General features: G+C 50.9%; 1 protein-coding gene across 1 annotated transcript in view; it reads right to left on the bottom strand.

The window, feature by feature from the left end:
• Nucleotides 1–27,363, bottom strand: part of LOC311322638 (NACHT, LRR and PYD domains-containing protein 12-like) — a gene marked incomplete at its 3' end in the record, with an annotated part of 224,402 nt that overhangs the window by 164,009 nt on the left and 33,030 nt on the right. Inside the window, exon 9 of the mRNA XM_084454717.1 lies at nucleotides 26,299–26,472. Within this exon, the coding sequence (XP_084310843.1) occupies nucleotides 26,299–26,472 (174 nt within the window). The remainder of the gene's footprint in view (nucleotides 1–26,298; nucleotides 26,473–27,363) is intronic.

Raw genomic sequence — 27,363 nt, 5'->3', positions numbered from 1 at the left:
CTCCCACACACACAAACACACTCTCTCTCCCACACACACAAACACACACGCACCCCCCCAAACACACACTCTCTGTCCCACACACAAGAACAAACACACTCTTCCCCCACACACTCTCTCTCTCTATCCCCCACACACTCTCTCTCTCTATCCCCACACCTCTCTCTCTCTATCCACCACACACACTCGCTCTCTCCCACACACACACACACAACACAAACACACACACTATTCAACCCCCCCTCCCCCACACACACACACTCCCTCTCCCACACACACACACACACACACACACACACACTGTCTCCCACACACACTCTCTCTCTATCCCACACACGAACACACACACACTGTCTCCCACACACACTCTCTCTCCCCCACACACACAAACACACACGCACCCCCCCCACACACACACTCTCTCTCTAACACCCACACTCTCTCTCTCTATCCCCCACACACTCTCTCTCTCTATCCCCCACACACACTCTCTCTCTATCCCCCACACTCTCTCTCTCTCTATCCCCCACACACACTCTCTCTATCCCCCACACACTCTCTCTCTCTATCCCCCACACACTCTCTCTCTCTATCCCCCACACACTCTCTCTCTCTATCCCCCACACACTCTCTCTCTATCCCCCACACACTCTCTCTCTATCCCCCACACACTCTCTCTCTATCCCCCACACACACTCTCTCTCTATCCCCCACACACACTCTCTCTCTCTATCCCCCACACACTCTCTCTCTATCCCCCACACACACACTCTCTCTCTATCCCCCACACACACTCTCTCTCTCTATCCCCCACACACTCTCTCTCTATCCCCCACACACACACTCTCTCTCTATCCCCCACACTCACTCTCTCGCTCTCTCCCACACACACAACACAAACACACACACTATTCAACCCCCCCTCCCCCACACACACACACTCTCTCTCTATCCCACACACGAACACACACACACTCTCTCTCCCACACACACTCGCTCTCTCCCACACACACAAACACAACACAAACACTATTCACCCCCCCCTCCCCCACACACACACACTCCCTCTCTCACACACACACACACACTCACACACACACACACACACACACACACACACACACTGTCTCCCACACACACTCTCTCTCTATCACACACACGAACACACACACACTCTCCCTCCCCACACTCTCTCTCCCACACACACAAACACACTCTCTCTCCCACACACACACTGTCTGTCCCACACACTCTCTCTATCCCACACACGAACAAACACACTCTCTCTCCCACACACACAAACACACACGCACCCCCCCCACACACACACTCTCTGTCCCACACACAAGAACAAACACACTCTCCCCCCACACACACTCTCTCTCTCTCTATCCCCCCCACACACTCTCTCTCTCTCTATCCCCCACACACACACTCTCTCTCTCTATCCCTCACACTCTCTCTCTCTATCCCCCACACACACTCTCTCTCTCTATCCCCCACACACACTCGCTCTCTCCCACACACACAAACACAACACAAACACTATTCACCCCCCCCTCCCCCACACACACACACACACTCCCTCTCTCACACACACACACACACACACACACACACTGTCTCCCACACACACTCTCTCTCTATCCCACACACGAACACACACACTCTCTCTCCCACACACACTCTCCCTCCCCACACTCTTTCTCCCACACACACAAACACACTCTCTCTCTCCCACACACACACTGTCTGTCCCACACACAAGAACAAACACACTCTCTCTCTCACACACTCAAACACACACACACACACACACACAAAATACATACTCTTTCTCTCTGTCACACACACTGACGCACACACATAGCTATTGACTCAAACTCACACACACACAGCTAAACACACACAATATATTCTCTCCTCACACCCCCACACACACACACACTCTCCCACACACAAAAAACACACATTCTTTCTCTCCCACACACAAACACACACATACCCACCCACACACTCTCTCTCTCCCACACACACTCTCTCTCTCCCACACACACAAACAAACACTCCCCCACACACACTCTCTCTCTCCCACACACACAAACACAACACACACACACTATTCACCCCCCCTCCCACACAAACACACACTGTCTCCCACACACACTCTCTCTCTATTCCACACACGAACAAACACACACTCTCTCTCCCACACACACAAACACACATTCTCTCTCTCCCACACACACTCTCTCTCCCACACACACAAACACACACGCACCCCCCCACACACACACTCTCTGTCCCACACACAAGAACAAACACACTCTCCCCCCCCACACACTCTCTCTCTATCCCCCACACACTCTCTCTCTCTATCCCCCACACACTCTCTCTCTCTATCCCCCACACACTCTCTCTCTCTATCCCCCACACACTCTCTCTCTATCCCCCACACACACTCTCTCTCTATCCCCCACACACTCTCTCTCTCTATCCCCCACACACTCTCTCTCTCTATCCCCCACACACTCTCTCTCTATCCCACACACGGACACACACACACTCTCTCTCCCACACACACAAACACACATTCTCTCTCTCTCCCACACACACAAACACACAGGCACCCCCCCCACACACACACTGTCTGTCCCACACACAAGAACACACACACTCTCTCTCTATCCCCCACACACACTCGCTCTCTCCCACACACACAAACACAACACAAACACAATTCACCCCCCCTCCCCCACACACACACACTCCCTCCCCCCCCCACACACACACACACACTCTCTCTCTCTATCCCCCACACACCCTCTCTCTCTCCCACACACACACACAACACACACACACTATTCACCCCCCCTCCCCCCGACACACACACTCCCTCTCCTACACACACACACAAACACCCCCCCCCCACACACACCGTCTCCCACACACACACACACACTCTCTCTCTATCCCACACACGAACACACACACACACTCTCTCTCCCACACACACTCTCTCTCCCCACACTCTCTCTCCCACACACTCAAACACACTCTCTCTCTCCCCCACACACACACACAAAATACATACTCTTTCTCTCTGTCACACACACTGACGCACACACATAGCTATTGACTCAAACTCATACACACACAGCTAAACACACACAATATATTCTCTCCTCACACCCCCACACACACACACACTCTCCCACACACCCCCCCACACACTCTCCCACACACACAAACACACACAATCCCTCTCCCCCACACACACACACACACACACACACACACTGTCTCCCACAGACACTCTCCCTCCCCACACTCTCTCTCTCTATCCCCCACACACACTCTCTATCTCCCACACACACAAACACACACGCACCCCCCCACACACACTCTCTCTCTCCCACACACACAAACACAACACACACACACTATTCACCCCCCCTCCCCCACACACACACACTCCCTCTCCCACACACACACAAACACTCCCCCACACACACTCTCCCTCCCACACACACAAACACAACACACACACACACTCCCTCTCTATCCCACACACGAACAAACACACACTCTCTCTCCCACACACACAAACACACATTCTCTCTCTCCCACACACACAAACACACACGCACCCCCCCCACACACACACTCTCTGTCCCACACACAAGAACAAACACACTCTCCCCCCCACACACTCTCTCTCTCTCTATCCCCCACACACACTCGCTCTCTCCCCCCCCCACACACTCTCTCTCTATCCCACACACGAACACACACACACACTCTCCCTCCCCACACTCTCTCTCCCACACACACAAACACACTCTCTCTCTCCCACACACACACTGTCTGTCCCACACACAAGAACAAACACACTCTCTCTCTCACACACTCAAACACACTCAAACACACACACACACACACAAAATACATACTCTTTCTCTCTGTCACACACACTGACGCACACACATAGCTATTGACTCAAACTCATACACACACAGCTAAACACACACAATATATTCTCTCCTCACACACACACACACACACACACACTCTCCCACACACAAAAAAAACACATTCTTTCTCTCCCACACACAAACACACACATACCCCCCACACACTCTCTCTCTATCCCACACACACACTCTTTCTCTCCCACACTCTCTCTCTATCCCACACACACACTCCCTCTCTCCCACACACACAAACACAACACACACACACTATTCACCCCCCTCCCCCCCACACACACACACTCTCACACACACAAACAAACACTCCCCCACACACACTCTCTCTCTCCCACACACACAAACACAACACACACACACACTATTCACCCCCCCTCCCACACAAACACACACTGTCTCCCACACACACACACTCTCTCTCTATTCCACACACGAACAAACACACACTCTCTCTCCCACACACACAAACACACATTCTCTCTCTCCCACACACACAAACACACACGCACCCCCCCCCCACACACACTCTCTGTCCCACACACAAGAACAAACACACTCTCCCCCCCACACACTCTCTCTCTCTCTATCCCCCACACACTCTCTCTCTCTCTATCCCCCACACACTCTCTCTCTCTCTATCCCCCACACTCTCTCTCTCTATCCCCCACACACACTCTCTCTCTATCCCCAACACTCTCTCTCTCTCTATCCCCCACACACACTCGCTCTCTCCCACACACACACACAACACAAACACACACACTATTCAACCCCCCCTCCCCCCCACACACACACTCCCTCTCCCACACACACTCTCTCTCTCTATTCCACACACGAACAAACACACACTCTCTCTCCCACACAAACACACATTCTCTCTCTCCCCCACACACACAAACACACACGCACCCCCCCCCACACACACACTGTCTGTCCCACACACAACACACACACACACACACTATTCAACCCCCCCTCCCACACACACACACACTGTCTCCCACACACACTCTCTCTCTATCCCACACACGAACACACACACACTCTCTCTCCCACACACACAAACACACACGCACCCCCCCCACACACACACTGTCTGTCCCACACACAAGAACAAACACACTCTCCCCCCCACACACTCTCTCTCTCTCTATCCCCCACACACACTCTCTCTCTATCCCCCACACACACTCGCTCTCTCCCACACACACAAACACAACACAAACACAATTCACCCCCCCTCCCCCACACACACACACTCCCTCTCCCCCCCCCCCCCCCCCCCACACACACACACACACTCTCTCTCTCTATCCCCCACACACCCTCTCTCTCTCCCACACACACACACAACACACACACACTATTCACCCCCCCTCCCCCCGACACACACACTCCCTCTCCCACACACACACAAACACCCCCCCCCACACACACACACCGTCTCCCACACACACACACACACTCTCTCTCTATCCCACACACGAACACACACACACACTCTCTCTCCCACACACACTCTCTCTCCCCACACTCTCTCTCCCACACACTCAAACACACTCTCTCTCTCCCCCCCCCACACACACACACACACACAAAATACATACTCTTTCTCTCTGTCACACACACTGACGCACACACATAGCTATTGACTCAAACTCATACACACACAGCTAAACACACACAATATATTCTCTCCTCACACCCCCACACACACACACACTCTCCCACACACCCCCCCACACACTCTCCCACACACACAAACACACACAATCCCTCTCCCCCACACACACACACACACACACACACACACACACTGTCTCCCACAGACACTCTCCCTCCCCACACTCTCTCTCTCTATCCCCCACACACTCTCTCTCTATCCCACACACGGACACACACACACTCTCTCTCCCACACACACAAACACACATTCTCTCTCTCTCCCACACACACAAACACACAGGCACCCCCCCCCCACACACACACTGTCTGTCCCACACACAAGAACACACACACTCTCTCTCTATCCCCCACACACACTCGCTCTCTCCCACACACACAAACACAACACAAACACAATTCACCCCCCCTCCCCCACACACACACACTCCCTCCCCCCCCCACACACACACACACACTCTCTCTCTCTATCCCCCACACACCCTCTCTCTCTCCCACACACACACACAACACACACACACTATTCACCCCCCCTCCCCCCGACACACACACTCCCTCTCCTACACACACACACAAACACCCCCCCCCCACACACACCGTCTCCCACACACACACACACACTCTCTCTCTATCCCACACACGAACACACACACACACTCTCCCTCCCCACTCTCTCTCCAACACACACAAACACACTCTCTCTCTCCCCCAAACACACGCGCACACACACACACAAAATACATACTCTTTCTCTCTGTCACACACACTGACGCACACACATAGCTATTGACTCAAACTCATACACACACAGCTAAACACACACAATATATTCTCTCCTCACAAACACACACACACACACACACACACACACACAGCTAAACATGGACACACACACTGCTTAAGACACACACACTCTGTCTCTCTCTCTCCTCACCTCTCTCTCTCCTTCTCTCTCTCTCTCTGTCTCTCTCTCTCTCTCTCCTCACCTCTCTCTCTCCTTATCTCTCTCTCTCCTTATCTCTCTCTCTCTGTCTCTCTCTCTCTCTCTCTCCTTATCTCTCTCTCTCTGTCTCTCTCTCTCTCTCACTCTCTCTCCTCACCTCTCTCTCTGTCTCTCTCTCTCTCTCTCCTTATCTCTCTCTCTCTCACTCTGTCTCTCTCTCCTTATCTCTCTCTCTCTCTCCTTATCTCTCTCTCTCTCTCTCTCCTTATCTCTCTCTCTCTGTCTCTCTCTCTCTCTCTCTCCTTATCTCTCTCTCTCCTTATCTCTCTCCTTATCTCTCTCTCTCTCTCTCCTTATCTCTCTCTCTCTCTCTCTCTCTCTCTCTCTCTCTCTCTGACTCAGTTCAGTGCTCCTGTGGTATCACAAACCCTGGGTTTGCTCTTCATGGGGAGGAGAGTTACGTCTGTGTGTGTGTGTGTGTGTGTGTGTGTGTGTGTGTGGTCTTGTGTTGTGTCCCTCTCCCCAGGTGTTCTTGTGTCCTCTGTCCAGGCTGCTGATCTATCTGCTAATTGTTGTCCATCAAGTCCACCTGTGTTCCAGCTGTCTCGTCCAATCACCTGTCTTCCTGTCTCCTATATATTGTGGCTTGGTGCATGTGTAGGATGGGGGGAGGGTGATTGTGTTTGCTTCTGGTCGTGTGCTGCTTGTGTTTGACCTAGTAGAGTTTGTATGGTGTTGTGGTCCCGTTGTCTTTCCTTCCCTCGGGAGAAGGGCTAGGGGAAGAGACCCTGGGGTCTACGCTGCATCACGTAGGAACCATCCAATGTCTTCCCTCCCCTCTCCTTCCTTCTCCCTCTCTCTGCTTTCTCCACCTCTACCTCCACTACCCCTCTCATCCCTCTCTCTCTCTTCCAATGTCTCTCTCACCCAGACTACCTCTGTCTCCTCCCTCTTTCCCTCTCCATCCTTCTCTCCCCTTTTTCTCTCTCCCTCCCCTGCTCCTCCCTCTGCATTTCTCTCCTCTCTCTCCCTCCTTCACTCCCTCCCTCCTGTTCACCCCATCTCCATCCCTCTCTCCTCCATTCCTAGTCCTCTCAACCTCTCAGTTGCTCCTAATCTACCTCTCTCTCTCCTTCACTCCTCCCTCCATCCATCCCTCGTTCCCCTCTCCTGTGTCTGTCACTTCCACACTCCTTTATCAATCCCTCCCCTCTCCATCTCTTCCTCCTTTCTCTCATCCCTCTCTACCTCCACACCCACTCTGTTCCCCCTCCTCCGCCTCTTTCTTTACCCTGAGATCCTCCCCTCATCTTCTACTCCTCAACTCCTCTTCCTTTCTCTCCCTTCTCTCCTTCTTTTCCTCTGTCTCATCCTCCTTTCCCTCCACACCCAACTCTGTCCCTCTCCTCCGTTATCTCTCTGTCGCTCCGTCTTCCTCTCTCTCTCTCCATCTCTGTTGTGCTACCTCTCTCCTTCTCCTCCATGTCTCCTGTTTCACTCCTTCTCCATTCCCTCTCTCCCCCTTTTCTCTCTCCCTCTGCTGCTCCTCCCTTTACTCCTCCCTCCCCTTTCTCTCCCTCCTCTCCCCCACTCTCTCCCTCCTCTCCTCCCTCTCTCTCTCCCTCTCTCCCTCTCCTCTACTCCCTCTTTCTCTCTCTCTCCTCTCCTCCCTCTCCTCTACTCCCTCTTTCTCTCTCTCTCTCCTCTCCTCCCTCTCTCTCTCTCCCTCTCTCCCTCTCCTCTACTCCCTTTCTCTCTCTCCTCCCTCTCCTCTACTCCCTCTTTCTCTCTCTCTCCTCTCCTCCCTCTCCTCTACTCCCTCTTTCTCTCTCTCTCTCCTCTACTCCCTCTTTCTCTATCTCTCTGCTCTCCTCCCTCTCCTCTACTCCCTCTCTCTCTCCTCTACTCTCTCTCTCCCTCTCTCTCTCTCCTCTACTCCCTCTTTCTCTTTCTCCTCTACTCCCTCTCTCCCTCTCTCTCTCTCCTCTACTACCTCTTTCTCTCTCCTCTACTCCCTCTCTCCCTCTCCTCTACTCCCTCTTTCTCTCTCTCCTCTCCTCCCTCTCCTCTACTCCCTCTTTCTCTCTCTCCTCTACTCCCTCTCTCTCTCTCCTCTACTCCCTCTTTCTCTCTCTCCTCTCCTCCCTCTCCTCTACTCCCTCTTTCTCTCTCTCCTCTACTCCCTCTCTCTCTCTCCTCTACTCCCTCTTTCTCTCTCTCACCTCCCTCTCCTCTACTCCCTCTTTCTCTCTCTCTCTCCTCTTCTCCCTCTTTCTCTCTCTCTCTCCTCTCCTCCCTCTCCTCTACTCCCTCTTTCTCCTCTCCTCCCTCTCCCCCACTCTCTCTCTCCTCTACTCCCTCTCTCTCTCCCTCTTTCTCTCTCCTCTACTCCCTCTCTCTCTCCTCTACTCCCCCTCTTTCTCTCCCTCCTCCTCCTCCCATCTATTCCAACTCTCTCCTTCTCTCTCAATCCCTCCACCTCTCCCTTCCTCACTCCTTTCCTCCCCCTCTCTCCCTCCCTTTTCCTGACCCCTCTCTCAAGCCTGTCTTGTTTTGCAGCAGTAGTCTCCTGTCGTCTCCAGGATCAACCTGTCTTTTTGAAGATGGCCACCCTGAGAGGTAGGACTGACCCTGCTGCTTAATGTGTCATTGACTGTTCAGATATGTGATGAGAGTGATGGGGTAGACTGAGTGATACAGTCATCACACATTCAAACAGGACGAGGCTATGGAAGCTGCACATGTAGCCCAGAAGTCCGTTTTAATGTCTATTATGGTTTAACAAAGATACTAAGATCAAAGAGATCTTGTCAAATTCAGGATGTCACCAAAACGTACAGGTGTTTCAATCAGGAAGATGAAGACTGACTAAATGAAAAGCAGGTGTGAAAATGTCCGCTGCATCCTCCCCCTCTCCCCTCCCTCCCTCCCCTCTGTATCTCTCTCTCCTCGTCTCCCTCCAGCACTTTCTATTTCTCTCCACCATCCCTCTCCTCTTCTCCTGCTCTCCTCCCCTTCTCTCTCATTCCTTCACCTCTCTAGAACTCACTTATTCACTCCTCCTCCCTCCCGTCTCCTCTCTCTCTCTACCACTCTGTCCATCTCCTCCTCCCTCCCGTCTCCTCTCTCTCTACCACTCTGTCCATCTCCTCCTCCCTCCCGTCTCCTCTCTCTCTCTACCACTCTGTCCATCTCCTCCTCCCTCCCGTCTCCTCTCTCTCTCTCTACCACTCTGTCCATCTCCTCCTCCCTCCCGTCTCCTCTCTCTCTCTACCACTCTGTCCATCTCCTCCTCCCTCCCGTCTCCTCTCTCTCTCTCTACCACTCTGTCCATCTCCTCCTCCCTCCTGTCTCCTCTCTCTCTCTACCACTCTGTCCATCTCCTCCTCCCTCCTGTCTCCTCTCTCTCTCTCTACCACTCTGTCCATCTCCTCCTCCCTCCCGTCTCCTCTCTCTCTCTCTACCACTCTGTCCATCTCCTCCTCCCTCCCTCCTCTCTCTCTCTCTACCACTCTGTCCATCTCCTCCTCCCTCCCGTCTCCTCTCTCTCTCTACCACTCTGTCCATCTCCTCCTCCCTCCCGTCTCCTCTCTCTCTCTACCACTCTGTCCATCTCCTCCTCCCTCCTGTCTCCTCTCTCTCTCTACCACTCTGTCCATCTCCTCCTCCCTCCCTCCTCTCTCTCTACCACTCTGTCCATCTCCTCCTCCCTCCCGTCTCCTCTCTCTCTCTACCACTCTGTCCATCTCCTCCTCCCTCCCGTCTCCTCTCTCTCTCTCTCTACCACTCTGTCCATCTCCTCCTCCCTCCTGTCTCCTCTCTCTCTCTACCACTCTGTCCATCTCCTCCTCCCTCCCGTCTCCTCTCTCTCTCTACCACTCTGTCCATCTCCTCCTCCCTCCCGTCTCCTCTCTCTCTCTACCACTCTGTCCATCTCCTCCTCCCTCCCGTCTCCTCTCTCTCTCTACCACTCTGTCCATCTCCTCCTCCCTCCTGTCTCCTCTCTCTCTCTACCACTCTGTCCATCTCCTCCTCCCTCCCGTCTCCTCTCTCTCTCTCTACCACTCTGTCCATCTCCTCCTCCCTCCCGTCTCCTCTCTCTCTCTACCACTCTGTCCATCTCCTCCTCCCTCCCTCCTCTCTCTCTCTACCACTCTGTCCATCTCCTCCTCCCTCCCTCCTCTCTCTCTCTACCACTCTGTCCATCTCCTCCTCCCTCCCGTCTCCTCTCTCTCTACCACTCTGTCCATCTCCTCCTCCCTCCCTCCTCTCTCTCTCTACCACTCTGTCTCATCCTCCTCTCCCTCCACACCCAACTCTGTCCCTCTCCTCCTTTATCTCTCTGTCGCTCCGTCTTCCTGTCTCTCTCTCTCCATCTCTGTTGTGCTACCTCTCTCCTTCTCCTCCATGTCTCCTGTTTCACTCCTTCTCCATTCCCTCTCTCCCCCTTTTCTCTCTCCCTCTGCTGCTCCTCCCTCCCCTTTCTCTCCCTCCTCTCCCCCACTCTCTCTCTCCTCTCCTCCCTCTCTCTCTCTCCCTCTCCTCTACTCCCTCTTTCTCTCTCTCCTCCCTCTCATCTACTCCCTCTTTCTCTCTCTCTCTCTCCTCTACTCCCTCTTTCTCTCTCTCTCTACCACTCTGTCCATCTCCTCCTCCCTCCCGTCTCCTCTCTCTCTCTCTACCACTCTGTCCATCTCCTCCTCCCTCCCGTCTCCTCTCTCTCTCTCTACCACTCTGTCCATCTCCTCCTCCCTCCTCCCTCCTCTCTCTCTCTACCACTCTGTCCATCTCCTCCTCCCTCCCGTCTCCTCTCTCTCTCTACCACTCTGTCCATCTCCTCCTCCCTCCTGTCTCCTCTCTCTCTCTCTACCACTCTGTCCATCTCCTCCTCCCTCCCGTCTCCTCTCTCTCTACCACTCTGTCCATCTCCTCCTCCCTCCCGTCTCCTCTCTCTCTCTCTACCACTCTGTCCATCTCCTCCTCCCTCCCGTCTCCTCTCTCTCTCTACCACTCTGTCCATCTCCTCCTCCCTCCCGTCTCCTCTCTCTCTCTCTACCACTCTGTCCATCTCCTCCTCCCTCCTCTCTCTCTCTCTACCACTCTGTCCATCTCCTCCTCCCTCCCGTCTCCTCTCTCTCTCTACAACTCTGTCCATCTCCTCCTCCCTCCCGTCTCCTCTCTCTCTCTCTCTACCACTCTGTCCATCTCCTCCTCCCTCCCGTCTCCTCTCTCTCTCTCTCTACCACTCTGTCCATCTCCTCCTCCCTCCTGTCTCCTCTCTCTCTACCACTCTGTCCATCTCCTCCTCCCTCCTGTCTCCTCTCTCTCTCTCTCTACCACTCTGTCCATCTCCTCCTCCCTCCCGTCTCCTCTCTCTCTCTACCACTCTGTCCATCTCCTCCTCCCTCCCGTCTCCTCTCTCTCTCTACCACTCTGTCCATCTCCTCCTCCCTCCCGTCTCCTCTCTCTCTACCACTCTGTCCATCTCCTCCTCCCTCCCGTCTCCTCTCTCTCTCTCTACCACTCTGTCCATCTCCTCCTCCCTCCCGTCTCCTCTCTCTCTCTACCACTCTGTCCATCTCCTCCTCCCTCCCGTCTCCTCTCTCTCTACCACTCTGTCCATCTCCTCCTCCCTCCCGTCTCCTCTCTCTCTCTCTACCACTCTGTCCATCTCCTCCTCCCTCCCTCCTCTCTCTCTCTACCACTCTGTCCATCTCCTCCTCCCTCCCGTCTCCTCTCTCTCTCTACCACTCTGTCCATCTCCTCCTCCCTCCCTCCTCTCTCTCTCTACCACTCTGTCCATCTCCTCCTCCCTCCCGTCTCCTCTCTCTCTCTACCACTCTGTCCATCTCCTCCTCCCTCCCTCCTCTCTCTCTCTACCACTCTGTCCATCTCCTCCTCCCTCCCGTCTCCTCTCTCTCTCTCTACCACTCTGTCCATCTCCTCCTCCCTCCCTCCTCTCTCTCTCTCTACCACTCTGTCCATCTCCTCCTCCCTCCTGTCCTCTCTCTCTCTCTACCACTCTGTCCATCTCCTCCTCCCTCCCTCCTCTCTCTCTCTACCACTCTGTCCATCTCCTCCTCCCTCCTGTCCTCTCCCTCTCTCTACCACTCTGTCCATCTCCTCCTCCCTCCCGTCTCCTCTCTCTCTCTCTACCACTCTGTCCATCTCCTCCTCCCTCCCTCCTCTCTCTCTCTCTCTACCACTCTGTCCATCTCCTCCTCCCTCCTCTCTCTCTCTCTACCACTCTGTCCATCTCCTCCTCCCTCCTGTCCTCTCTCTCTCTCTACCACTCTGTCCATCTCCTCCTCCCTCCCTCCTCTCTCTCTACCACTCTGTCCATCTCCTCCTCCCTCCCGTCTCCTCTCTCTCTCTCTCTCTACCACTCTGTCCATCTCCTCCTCCCTCCTGTCTCCTCTCTCTCTCTACCACTCTGTCCATCTCCTCCTCCCTCCCTCCTCTCTCTCTCTCTACCACTCTGTCCATCTCCTCCTCCCTCCCGTCTCCTCTCTCTCTCTCTCTACCACTCTGTCCATCTCCTCCTCCCTCCCGTCTCCTCTCTCTCTCTACCACTCTGTCCATCTCCTCCTCCCTCCTGTCTCCTCTCTCTCTCTCTCCACTCTGTCCATCTCCTCCTCCCTCCTGTCTCCTCTCTCTCTCTCTCCACTCTGTCCATCTCCTCCTCCCTCCCGTCTCCTCTCTCTCTCTACCACTCTGTCCATCTCCTCCTCCCTCCCGTCTCCTCTCTCTCTCTACCACTCTGTCCATCTCCTCCTCCCTCCCGTCTCCTCTCTCTCTCTACCACTCTGTCCATCTCCTCCTCCCTCCCGTCTCCTCTCTCTCTCTCTCTCTCTACCACTCTGTCCATCTCCTCCTCCCTCCTGTCTCCTCTCTCTCTCTCTACCACTCTGTCCATCTCCTCCTCCCTCCCTCCTCTCTCTCTCTACCACTCTGTCCATCTCCTCCTCCCTCCCTCCTCTCTCTCTCTCTACCACTCTGTCCATCTCCTCCTCCCTCCTGTCTCCTCTCTCTCTCTCTACCACTCTGTCCATCTCCTCCTCCCTCCCGTCTCCTCTCTCTCTCTACCACTCTGTCCATCTCCTCCTCCCTCCCGTCTCCTCTCTCTCTCTACCACTCTGTCCATCTCCTCCTCCCTCCTGTCTCCCTCTACCACTCTGTCCATCTCCTCCTCCCTCCCGTCTCCTCTCTCTCTCTACCACTCTGTCCATCTCCTCCTCCCTCCTGTCTCCTCTCTCTCTCTACCACTCTGTCCATCTCCTCCTCCCTCCTGTCTCCTCTCTCTCTCTACCACTCTGTCCATCTCCTCCTCCCTCCTGTCTCCTCTCTCTCTCTACCACTCTGTCCATCTCCTCCTCCCTCCTGTCTCCTCTCTCTCTCTACCACTCTGTCCATCTCCTCCTCCCTCCCTCCTCTCTCTCTCTACCACTCTGTCCATCTCCTCCTCTCTCTCTCTCTACCACTCTGTCCATCTCCTCCTCCCTCCCGTCTCCTCTCTCTCTCTCTCTACCACTCTGTCCATCTCCTCCTCCCTCCTGTCTCCTCTCTCTCTCTCTCTACCACTCTGTCCATCTCCTCCTCCCTCCTGTCTCCTCTCTCTCTCTCTCTACCACTCTGTCCATCTCCTCCTCCCTCCCTCCTCTCCTCTCTCTCTCTACCACTCTGTCCATCTCCTCCTCCCTCCCTCCTCTCTCTCTCTACCACTCTGTCCATCTCCTCCTCCCTCCTCTCTCTCTCTCTCTCTACCACTCTGTCCATCTCCTCCTCCTCTCCAGTTCTATCAGTTCTCATCTTTCTCTCCTCTCTCACTCCATCCCTCTCTCTCTCTTTCTCTTCTGTCACATTCCCTCCTCCCTCCTTCTCTCCCTCACGTGTATCTACTTCTCTCTCTTTTCCCCTCCCACCAGTTTCACCTGATCCTCCTCGTTCTCCTTCCTCCCCCTGTCCTGTCTCTCCTTCTCTCACCCCTACCTCCCCTCTCTCCTCCCCTTCTCTCACCCCTACCTCCCCTCTCTCCTCCCCTCTCTCCTCCCCTTCTCTCACCCCTACCTCCCCTCTCTCCTCCCCTTCTCTCCTCCCCTTCTATCTCTCCTTCTCTCACCCCTACCTCCCCTCTCTCCTCCCCTTCTCTCTCCCCTCTCTCCTCCCCTTCTCTCTCCCCTCTCTCCTCCCCTTCTCTCTCTTCTTCTCTCACCCCTACCTCCCCTCTCTCCTCCCCTTCTCTCTCTCCTTCTCTCACCCCTACCTCCCCTCTCTCCTCCCTCCTTCCTCCCCCTGTCCTGTCTCTCCTTCTCACCCCTACCTCCCCTCTCTCCTCCCCTTCTCTCACCCCTACCTCCCCTCTCTCCTCCCTCCTTCCTCCCCCTGTCCTGTCTCTACTTCTCTCACCCCTACCTCCCCTCTCTCCTCCCCTTCTTTCTCTCCTTCTCTCACCCCTACCTCCCCTCTCTCCTCCCCTCTCTCCTCCCCTTCTCTCTCTTCTTCTCTCACCCCTACCTCCCCTCTCTCCTCCCCTTCTCTCACCCCTACCTCCCCTCTCTCCTCCCCTTCTCTCACCCCTACCTCCCCTCTCTCCTCCCCTTCTCTCACCCCTACCTCCCCTCTCTCCTCCCCTTCTCTCTCCCCTACCTCCCCTCTCTCCTCCCCTTCTCTCTCCCCTCTCTCCTCCCTCCTTCCTCCCCCTGTCCTGTCTCTCCTTCTCTCACCCCTACCTCCCCTCTCTCCTCCCCTTCTCTCTCTCCTTCTCTCACCCCTACCTGCCCTCTCTCCTCCCCTTCTCTCTCTCCTTCTCTCACCCCTACCTCCCCTCTCCTCCCCTTCTCTCTCTTCTTCTCTCACCCCTACCTCCCCTCTCTCCTTCCTCCCCCTGTCCTGTCTCTCCTTCTCTCACTCCTACCTCCCCTCTCTCCTCCCTCCTTCCTCCCCCTGTCCTGTCTCTCCTTCTCTCACCCCTACCTCCCCTCTCTCCTTCCCTCTCTCCTACCCTTCTCTCACCCCTACCTCCCCTCTCTCCTCCCTCCTTCCTCCCCCTGTCCTGTCTCTCCTCTCAGCCCTACCTCCCCTCTCTCCTCCCCTTCTCTCTCTTCTTCTCTCACCCCTACCTCCCCTCTCTCCTCCCCTTCTCTCTCTTCTTCTCTCACCCCTACCTCCCCTCTCTCCTCCCCTTCTTTCTCTTCTTCTCTCACCCCTACCTCCCCTCTCTCCTCCCCTTCTCTCACCCCTACCTCCCCTCTCTCCTCCCCTTCTCTCTCCCCTTCTCTCACCCCTACCTCCTCTCTCTCCTCCCCTTCTCTCTCTTTTTCTCTCTCCCCTCTCTCCTCCCCTTCTCTCACCCCTACCTCCCCTCTCTCCTCCCCTCTCTCCTCCCCTTCTCTCTCTTCTTCTCTTACCCCTACCTCCCCTCTCTCCTCCCCTTCTCTCTCTCCTTCTCTCACCCCTACCTCCCCTCTCTCCTCCCCTTCTCTCTCTTCCCTCAATCAGTCTTCCTCTCCTTCTCCTGTTGCTTTTTCCTCCCCTACTAATTCACTCTCCACTATCTACTCCTCATATCAAGTTCAAGTTCTCTCTCTGCCCGACCCTCTACCTATCTATCTATCTATCTATCTATCTATCTATCTATCTATCTATCTATCTATCTATCTATCTATCTATCTATCTATCTATCCATCTATCCATCTATCCATCCATCTACCTATCTATCCATCCATCCATCTATCTACCTATCTATGTATCTATCTATCTATCTATCTATCTATCTATCTATCTATCCATCTATCCATCCATCTACCTATCTATCCATCCATCCATCTATCTACCTATCTATCTATCTATCTATCTATCTATCTATCTATCTATCTATCTATCTATCTATCTATCTATCTATCTATCCATCTACCTATCTACCTATCCATCCATCTACCTATCTACCTATCCATCCATCTACCTATCTACCTATCCATCCATCTACCTATCTACCTATCCATCCATCTACCTATCTACCTATCTATCCATCTACCTATCTACCTATCTATCCATCTACCTATCTACCTATATATCCATCCATCCATCCATCCATCTATCCTTCATACCCCCTCTCTGCCCTACCCTCTCTCTCTCCACCACCCTCTCTACCCTAACTCTCTCTCTATTCTCTCCACCACCCTAACTCTCTCTCTATTCTCTATCTCTCTCTCTCTACCACCCTAACTCTCCCTCTATTCTCTCTCTCTCTATTCTCTCTCTACCACCCTAACTCTCTCTCTCTCTACCACCCTAACTCTCTCTCTATTCTCTCTCTCTACCACCCTAACTCTCTCTCTATTCTCTCTCTCTCTATTCTCTCTCTCTACCACCCTAACTCTCTCTCTCTACCACCCTAACTCTCTATCTATTCTCTCTCTCTCTATTCTCTCTCTCTACCACCCTAACTCTCTCTCTCTCTCTCTCTCTACCACCCTAACTCTCTCTCTATTCTCTCTCTCTCTCTCTACCACCCTAACTCTCTCTATATTCTCTCTCTCTCTCTCTCTACCACCCTAACTCTCTCTCTATTCTCTCTCTCTCTCTCTCTACCACCCTAACTCTCTCTCTCTCTACCACCCTAACTCTCTCTCTCTCTACCACCTAACTCTCTCTCTCTCTCTACCACCCTAACTCTCTCTCTCTCTCCCACCCTAACTCTCTCTATTCTCTCTCTCTCTCTACCACCCTAACTCTCTCTCTATTCTCTCTCTCTATTCTCTCTCTCTACCACCCTAACTCTCTCTCTCTCTCTCTCTCTCTACCACCCTAACTCTCTCTCTATTCTCTCTCTCTCTCTCTACCACCGTAACTCTCTCTCTATTCTCTCTCTCTCTACCACCCTAACTCTCTCTCTCTCTCTACCACCCTAACTCTCTCTATTCTCTCTCTCTCTCTCTCTACCACCCTAACTCTCTCTCTCTCTCTACCACCCTAACTCTCTCTATTCTCTCTCTCTCTCTCTACCACCCTAACTCTCTCTCTCTCTCTCTCTACCACCCTAACTCTCTCTCTCTCTCTCTCTCTACCACCCTAACTCTCTCTCTCTCTCTCCAGTTCTCATCCTCTCTACCCCTCTCTCATAGTTTAATTATTATAACCTTGGCTCATTCCGAAGCTTTAGAGACGCCTCAGAAAGTGCAATCTCTGCTGTGCTTTCTAGAGGATGCTCTTGGTGTTGAGAGACCATGTGAGTCTGAGATGTGTGTGCTGAGGAATCTCAAGCTATCAACAATATCAACAGATGTCCCATTGATGGAGATGGGAGTGTGATTCCCTCTGTTCTCTCTGAAGTCAACAATGGTTTCCTTTGTCTTAGGGACATTTATGGAGAGGTTGTTGTCATGGCACCACAGTGTTAGATCTTCCACTTCCCTTCTATAGGCCTCCTCGTCATTGTGGCTCATTAGTCCAACTAACTACTGTGGTAGTTCCCTCTCACAACTAATGATCCTGCATACAGACACACTGGTACAAAACACACTCTCCTCTTTCCCCTGACACCAATTCACCTGCATACACACACACATCTTTCTCTCTCACACACTTCCCAGGTTCTACACACATAAACATCCCCAAATCACCCTCTCTCCCCCCTCTCTCTCTCTCTGTCTTTGTCTTTCAACATGAATATACATTTGGACTTTGGACCAGGTCAGACGTAAACCCAAGGACAAGCAGAAACATTCTAAAAAGACGCCTGTGGGAATCAGACCCAAGTCTGGGTACAGAGAGACTGTGGAGACAATAAATGATCATTAAGTCATATTAGTGACAACTTTTCACCTCACTACCCTACACTATCACCCCCAACTACACACACACACACACACACACACACACACACACACACTTCACACTAGGCTTCCCTGTCTAGTTCATGCCCTATGGAAAGGACAGACCCTCTCCCCAAGTCAGGAGAGCCAAGGGGGAGGCTTCTTCACCTTGTAGCCCAACTTAACTCACATTCCTCCTTCCCTTCGTCTGAATCACTTAAAGACACAAACACACCAAAACAGACAAGGAAGCTGTGACCTATAACCTCAAGAGACCATCCTGACCCCACAAGCTCACAGTCTGTTTCTCTCCAGGGACCAGGATGGTCTCACAAGGTTCCAGACTTCAGCAATAATGACAGCTCTGAGTCCCACTGCACTGTGAACTCTTCTGCCATGGATGACAAACAGTCACCAGCACAACCACACTGACATGCAGTGTAGGCCAATCATCAATAAACCCCTTTCCAACAGAGAGCATAGGCCTGTTGTGGTTTTTCACATGCCTCTGTAATATGATCTTTAGAAACGTCTTTAGACACGAAATAGCTTCCTCACTTGCTCCAGCACGCATGCGCACAGCGTGCTGGAGCAACGATTGCGCGCTGTGCGCATTAGTGCTGGAGCAAGTGAGGAAGCTATTTCGTTTCGAAAGACGTTTCGAAAGATCATGGCATGTGAAAACCAAAACAGGCCTATGCTCTATGAAGGCACAACTAGCGATTCATCAAGACAGATTGATGAAAACAACCGTTTCGCGGCAGAAAATAGATTTTTAGAAACTGCATTCTGAGGGCCCCGACCACCGCCATTACATGGATATACTGGCTCGCGCTGGATTTTAAATTTCTTCTACATGCCTCCGAACTACACCAAAGTGATCTCGGTGAGTCAAACGTCTTATAATATGTCGTAAATAAGGTCCAGGTTGTCAAAAAACGAGCATTGTCCTTTAAGTTTGATGTGTTGCCTCATTTTGCCTGTACGGCATTGCTGCATCGCCTGCACAACGGATGGCCATCATCTATAGCTTACTTTATCTGGTTTAAAACCGAAATAGTTCCATGTTAAACCTTAAGTTATGTTTCTTCAATAATGTAACATTTGATGGTGCGGACTCGGAGCTAGGGAACACTTCTGCCGTTACGATAGCCTACTGAGAACAAGACTGGCTTGCGCCCAGACATACAGATAACGTCAATATTGCATGTGTGCGCGAGCCAACACATTGGGAGCTGTCACAACGGTGTCGCGAGTGACTGCGGAGATGTGTGCGCGAGCCAACAAATTGGGAGCTCCACAATGGTGTCGCGCATAGACATATATAATACGTATATATAATACGTATATAATACGTATATGGTGTCGCGAGCCAGTCTTCTCATTAGCAGAAACCAGTGAATTTGGGAACAGAGGTAACATTGTCCCCCTGCCGTGTTCAACGGTAGTACCATATTCCATGGTAGTACCGTTGTATAGAGCTTATAGTATAGTTGGCACCGTGACGTTTTGGCACCGTGGTAGACCGTTGGTACCGGTATATCGTGCAACACTACTGTCCAGGATAAAATGTTTTGGGTTATCCATGTTAATTGGTCAACTGATTGTGTGCTCCCAATTATTGATGATGAGACCCAGGTGTGCTGTGTCATGTGGCCACTGAGCCTACAGGTATATATCACCAATGCTCATGTGCAAATAAATTGATTGAGTGTTTCACCAGCATCCTGTCTCCACATTGTTTCTTTTCTCAGTTCATGTTTTAGCCGGTATCTAGCAAGTAGTCAAGCTCTGTTTAACAGGTTATGGGCCCAGATGCGTTGGCGTTTGTGGAGAGATATCCGGCGTGAGCCATCAAGAGACAAAGTTTGTACTTCCATTTGAACGTGTGTCTCACCGTTTGGAGTACCATGAGCGAACGTTCAAGTATGAGTTCACGTTGGTCTCGTCTTGTTTTTGATGGAGACGAAAGGAACTATGAACTGTGGGAGACAAAGTTTTTGGGCCATCTGCGGTTGCAGAAGCTAAAGGACACCATTTTGAATGGGCCCGCCGAAGGTGCAGATGCAGATGCACTGGCTGAAGACACAGCAAAGAACGTCGAGGCGTATGCTGAACTGATCCAATTCCTGGATGACAAAAGTTTGTCCCTGGTCATGCGAGAGGCAGCGGATGACGGGCGTGGAGCACTCAAGATTTTGAGAGACTATTATGCAGGCAAGGGTAAGCCGTGCATTGTTAGTCTTTATACAGAACTGACCTCTCTGCAAAAGTCAAGCAGTGAGAGTGTGACAGATTATGTCATACGTGCTGAGACATCAATCACAGCTCTGAGAAATGCTGGTGAAGTGTTGAGCGATGGACTTTTGGTTGCAATGGTTTTGAAGGGGCTGCCAGAATCATTCAAGCCTTTTACTATTTTTGTCACTCAACGTGATGACACACTCTCTTTTGCTGACTTTAAGACTAAACTGCGGAGCTATGAGAGCACCGAGGGTATGCGCACAGCTGTGGCCAACGACAACGTCATGGGAGCCCGAGTACAGCCGAGGAAGGCTACCATGGCAGGCGCTAAGGAGCAGGGCATTGAGAGCATGGACATTGTGTGTTTCCGGTGTGGTCAGAGAGGACACAAAGCATCGGCATGTCAACGCGGCCAACAGTGGTACAGCCAGGGCAAGAGTACTGCACGACGGGGGCGGAGGCAGCGGCAGGACAACGCACGTGGAGTGTCTGAGGAGACGGATGACAATACCTTTGCATTCGTGACCAGCGAGCCTCAGCCAGGGCACAGTGTCATGAGAAAGGGCCTGATGGTGGACACCGGTGCGACGTCGCATATCATCACTGATCTGGAAAAGTTCAAGAGCTTCGACGACGGATTCCAGGCTGAGACTCACTGTGTGGAGCTGGCCGATGGCACGAGATGCAAGGGGGTCGCGGAGCGCAGAGGCGACGCGGAGGTGTGTCTGGTCGACAGCAGGGGGCGGCACCTCAGCACCACACTGAGGCAGGCGTTGTACATCCCCTCCTATCCTCAAGACATCTTCTCTGTAAGAGCGGCAACTTCTGGTGGGGCGACTGTGATCTTCAGGGAAGGAGAAGACGTCCTACAGTGCAGAGACGGTACACGTTTTCTCATTCATGAACATGACAGATTGTTTTATTTGCCTACAGTGCCAGTGAACAAAGACTGTAATGATCAATGTGTGAGCTGTCATGATATTCAGACGTGGCACGAGATTTTAGGACATTGCAATCATGATGATGTCCAGAAATTAGAGAATGTTGTGGATGGTATGTCAATCAAGGGTAAAGGATACAAGTCCATGCAATGTGAAGTGTGTACTCAGGGGAAGTTCACTCAGAGCAGGAACAGGAAGTCTGACGTGAGAGCCAAATCAGCTTTAGAGCTGGTACACACAGACTTGGCAGGCCCTATAGACCCAGGCTCCAGGGAAGGGTATAGGTATGCACTATCCTTTACTGATGACTATTCGAGTGCAGTGTTTGTGTATTGTCTGAAGCAGAAGAGTGACACAGTGGAAGCCACAGAGAGATTTCTTGCCGACATAGCCCCATATGGGAAGGTTAAGTGTACCAGGTCAGATAATGGTACTGAGTTCACAGGACAGGTCTACCAAGCACTACTTCGTAGGAACTGCATTAGACATGAGAAATCAGCACCATACTCACCACACCAGAATGGAACTGCTGAGCGTAACTGGAGAACCCTTTTTGATATGGCCAGGTGCATGCTCTTAGAGAGCCAGTTACCCAAGGAACTATGGCCATATGCTGTCCAGACAGCAGCTGTGGTGAGGAATAGATGTTTCAATAACCGCACCAAACAAACACCTTATTTCATACTGACAGGAAAAATGTGTCCAGGATGCAGAAGTTTGGTACTGTGTGTTATGCCTACAGGCAGGACAGGAAGAAGCTAGAGGCCAGGTCTGACAAGGGCATCTTTGTTGGCTATGACAAGAACAGTCCGGCCTACATGGTCTACTATCCTGACAGTAGAAAAGTGATGAAACACAGACTGGTGAAGTTTATGACCGACATGGTTGAGGGACAGCAGACTGACGTGTCTGATGATGATTTTGGTGTGCAGTATAGCACAACCATACTTGACCCTGACAGACTCAAGCAGAGTGAGATCCCAGAGGCTAGGCCAGGTCCAAGCCACATACAGACGGGTGAGGCCAAACAGGAAGCACATGAATCTCCACAGCGATATCCTGCTAGAGAGAGGAGGAAGCCAGACTTTTATGGAGTGGAGAATGACCAGGCTCAGGTCAACATAGATTATTGCTATAGGATGGTTTGTAATGTACCTCAGACTTTCAGAGAAGCTGTGACTTCATCCAACTCAAGTGAATGGGTAGATGCAATGGATGAAGAGATGAAATCTCTGAGGGACAATGACACATTCACTCTGACCACCTTACCTGAGGGTAAGAAAGCTGTGGGGGGTAGGTGGGTGTATGCTATCAAAAGCAATGTTGATGGATCTGACAGGTACAAGGCCCGTTATGTAGCCAAAGGATACAGTCAGGAGATGGGTGTAGATTATGGAGAAACGTTTTCACCTACTGCTAACCTGACCAGTGTTAGAGTTTTAATGCAGAAAGCTGCCCAGGAGGATCTAGTTTTGCATCAGATGGATGTTAAGACCGCCTATCTGCATGCACCTATTGATTGTGAGATTTACATGGAACAGCCAGAGGGTTATGATGTGAAATCTCAGACAAATGACAAGATGGTCTGTAAACTGGAGAAGTCACTTTATGGGCTTAAGCAATCAGGTCGAAACTGGAACCAAATGTTGCATGACTATCTGTGTGAAAACATGTTTGTACAAAACCCAGCTGATCATTGTGTTTATGAAAGGGAAACAGAAAATGACAAGGTGATCATACTGATCTGGGTTGATGACTTGGTTATTGCTGCTAGTGATGAGAGAGCTTTAAAAGATGTAAAAGAGATGCTCACAGTAAAATTCCAGATGAAAGATCTAGGCAGACTGAAGAATTTTCTTGGTATCACTTTTGACCAGTGTGATGGATGTGTGACTATGTCACAGCAGAGTTATGTTGACAAACTGCTTGACAGGTTTAACATGCAAGATTGTAAACCTAGGTCAACACCTTGTGAACAGAAAGTAAATTACACTGACGATGGAGAAAAGTTGACTGACCCTAGAAAATATAGAGAGGCAGTTGGTAGCCTAATCTACCTAACCTCATGCACTAGACCTGATCTGAGTTTTGTTGTTAGCAAACTGTCACAGTATTTCAGTGAACCAACAGAAGAGCAGTGGACAATTGTAAAGCATGTGTTCAAATATCTTAAAGGCACAAATGACAAAATGTTGTGTTACAGAAAATGTGACAAGGGCCTGAGATTGCTAGCATACAGTGATGCAGATTGGGCTACTGATGCAACTGACCGGCGTAGTACAACTGGCTACTGTATTAGCCTGAGTGAGAGTGGTCCTTTGATTTCTTGGAAAACCAAGAAACAGCCAACTGTAGCACTTTCAACGTGTGAGGCAGAGTACATGGCATTAGCTGCCACTACACAAGAATGTCTGTACTTATCCCAATTGCTAGAACATCTTGATGATTGTCAGTATGATGTACCTAGGATCTATGAAGACAACCAAGGTACAATTGCATTGGCTAGGAATCCTGTTAATAGACAGCGATGTAAACACATTGACATCAAATACCATTTTTTGAGATCAACTGTAAATGATTGTAAAGTATTGTAAAGTATGTTTGGAGTATTGCCCAACAGATCAGATGGTAGCTGACATGATGACAAAACCAGCTACTAAAGTTAAGCTACTTACATTCTCCAAGTTCCTGTTTGGGTGATAGCCAGGCATAGGTGAAGTTGGTTTGTATAGTGTTCTTGTTGTTTTTTTTTTGTATAATAATGTGTGAGCATGTGGGGGTGTTAATTGGTCAACTGATTGTGTGCTCCCAATTATTGATGATGAGACCCAGGTGTGCTGTGTCATGTGGCCACTGAGCCTACAGGTATATATCACCAATGCTCATGTGCAAATAAATTGATTGAGTGTTTCACCAGCATCCTGTCTCCACATTGTTTCTTTTCTCAGTTCTCAGTTCATGTTTTAGCCGGTATCTAGCAAGTAGTCAAGCTCTGTTTAACAATCCATGAATGTTAAATGTAGATATATTTCTTACAGTTTCTTATTTTAATCTTGCTTTATCAATTATTTGTTTCACCTAAGATTTGGGAGGAGGCACTGCCTCCCTTGGCTACTCGCACCACACGCCACTGAAAAGCCCTGTTATGGAAACATTAGCACCATTAGAAGAGTGAGATTATCACCAACTTCCTCAGAACAAATAAGCAGAGTATTAACATCATTCCATCCACCTGTTCTCTATGGATACCAACAACAGCATCAGAGGATCCAACACTGATACCAAAGCTTAGTGGGAGCAGATCCCCGTCATTACCACTTAAGAGGGCTCTAAAAACCTCTCCTCTCACCGGATTCTGATCAGGGACTGGACATGACGTGGTGCTCATCCAACAATTATGAGTGTGTGTGTGTGCATATGTGTGTGTGTGTGTGTGCATATGTGTGTGTGTGTGTGCATATGTGTGTGCGTGCGTGTGTATGCGTGCGTGTGTGTGCGTGTATGTGTGTGTGGTGTGTGTGTGTGCGTGTGTGAGTGTGTGTGCGTGTATGTGTGTGTGCTGTGTGTGTGTGTGTGCGTGTGTGCGTGTGCATATGTGTGTGTGCGTGTATGTGTGTGTGCTGTGTGTGAGTGTGTGTGTGCGTGAGTGTGTGTGTGTGTGTGTGTGTGTGTGCGTGAGTGAGTGTGTGTGTGTGTGTGTGTGCGTATGTACCCATCACTATGAATATAGTTCAAGTGTAAGCAGCTCTTAGGTGTTTGAACAGTTGTGACAGATTGTATTGTATTTTGTATGACCCCTGTTTTCTAGGCCCAAGTAGATAATGGTGGTGAACTCAGCTTCAGTTAAGACACATGAATAATCAATGTCAATGTCAATACTCACATTTTCTAAGTCCAGGTCTGATCCTGATCTCTCCACCATGATCCACACTGTAGGAATAAGCAGAGGAATGATGAGGATGATGCAATGAGACGTCACCACTTTTGGGCTTTATGTGTTTGTTAGTTACAGGTAGATTGCAGGATTATATAAAAACTACCAGACCTATGTTCCCGTGGAAGGGAGACTGTAGCATGAGCCAAGGAAGAACCCATTCAATTAGAGAGAGCGGATCTGAATCACGGGGAGGATCCAAATTCATTGAAAAATCATTTTTCACTTTTGTTGCCCATGCCAGAGAGACCAGACCAGCACCTACGGGTACTTTGCCATGTTTAATACATCCATGGCTGTTTATCCCTGTATTTTCTGCGGGTATTAGGACCAAAATAATTGAATCATGGCATGAAGGCAAAGCTCAACTGCTTTGAATTAGCTAGTTATGCTCATAGCTAGCCAGATGACTGCTGTCGGTCCTGTCATATGTAGCTATCTAGGTAGCTGAAATACATCAGAGAGCAGAGCTGAAGAGCCCCTGTTGGACCAACCCCAGCTGATGCACCACCAGTATATTGTTGACATCTGTCTCCTCTAGGTTCTCTAATGCTACTGCACATGCTGACAACATGCATCATGGGTGGAGGTCTGCACTCTCAAAGTGCCCTTCTGGTTATAGGGTGATTTGTGTCTGTTCTGTCAAGAGACTCATAGGCTGTGAAAGTTGAGACCATCTAGTTCAGAGAGGGGGGCTACATAAGAGACACTGGGTGATTTTCTTCCACTTGATTTAAAACTCTCCTCTTACTTGAGTTTCTCCAGTCTCCAGTGTGGATCCTCCAGTCCAGCAGAGAGCAGCTTCACTCCTGAGTCTCCTGGGTGATTGTAGCTCAGGTCCAGCTCTCTCAGGTGGGAGGGGTTTGACCTCATAGCTGAGGCTAGAGAGACACAGCCTTCCTCTGTGACCATGCAGCCCGACAGCCTGTAGAAACACATCGATACAAACACATTACTACCCTCTGCTGGTGAAAAGAGAGAGTTGAAGGATTATATTCCATCTTCCTACAGACAAATATTTGAACATTGGATCTGCCCTGGTTCACACATTGTCAGATTCTTGAATACAAAGTGATATTTTTTGGTCAGTCAATATTTTTGATATGCTTTCTCTTCCTTGTAACCCATGCTAAATAAGAAGGCTCTGAGACTCCAGGTTTATTATAGAAATGGAAAAGCCTGGTCTCTGTAGTACTGAGACATTCCAATCCAACCAATGAAACTCCTCATGAGAGTTCAGGTAGGTTTACACTGTAGTTTATCTGTAGTTACTGTAGTTTAGCTGTTTCTAGTGGGAACATCCAGCTGATCATCTGCTATGATTGTAACAGTTCATAATATCTCCCATCATGTCATTCATAAGAGTCTCATTCCAAAGATGAGAAACTCTGGTTTAAAAAGCTCTGGCAGCATTTCTCTGTTAGTCTGCATCCATTCAGTCTGTAGGGAGATGATGATGATGATGAAGATCACCAAACTGCTTCATTTGCAATGAACACATGATGTATAAGGATGATGTCCTGTCTATGCAGTCCCCTGGAGCAGACAGGTTCAGAGGCAGGGTTCTGAAGGAGTGTGCTGTACAGCTGGGAGTCCAGCTCACTCAGCTATTCCAGCTGTTTTAAACACAGGCTTTGTCTCAGCAGCTCCCACCATCATCCCCTCATGCCAAGACTATGAACGATGGACCCTGAATCAGACCCATGGATAATGGACAGTGGATCATGGATCATCTCAATCCAGCTCACCCAGAATCTCCAGCCTGTCCCTTTTCCCTTGACTACCCTGCAACCTTTCACCCCCGACTACACACCAA

Source organism: Borostomias antarcticus, assembly GCF_949987555.1.
Source record: "Borostomias antarcticus genome assembly, chromosome: 20".
NCBI lineage: Eukaryota > Metazoa > Chordata > Actinopteri > Stomiiformes > Stomiidae > Borostomias > Borostomias antarcticus.
Note: the sequence above shows the minus strand (reverse complement) of the source record. Positions and strands in the feature narration are given on the sequence as shown.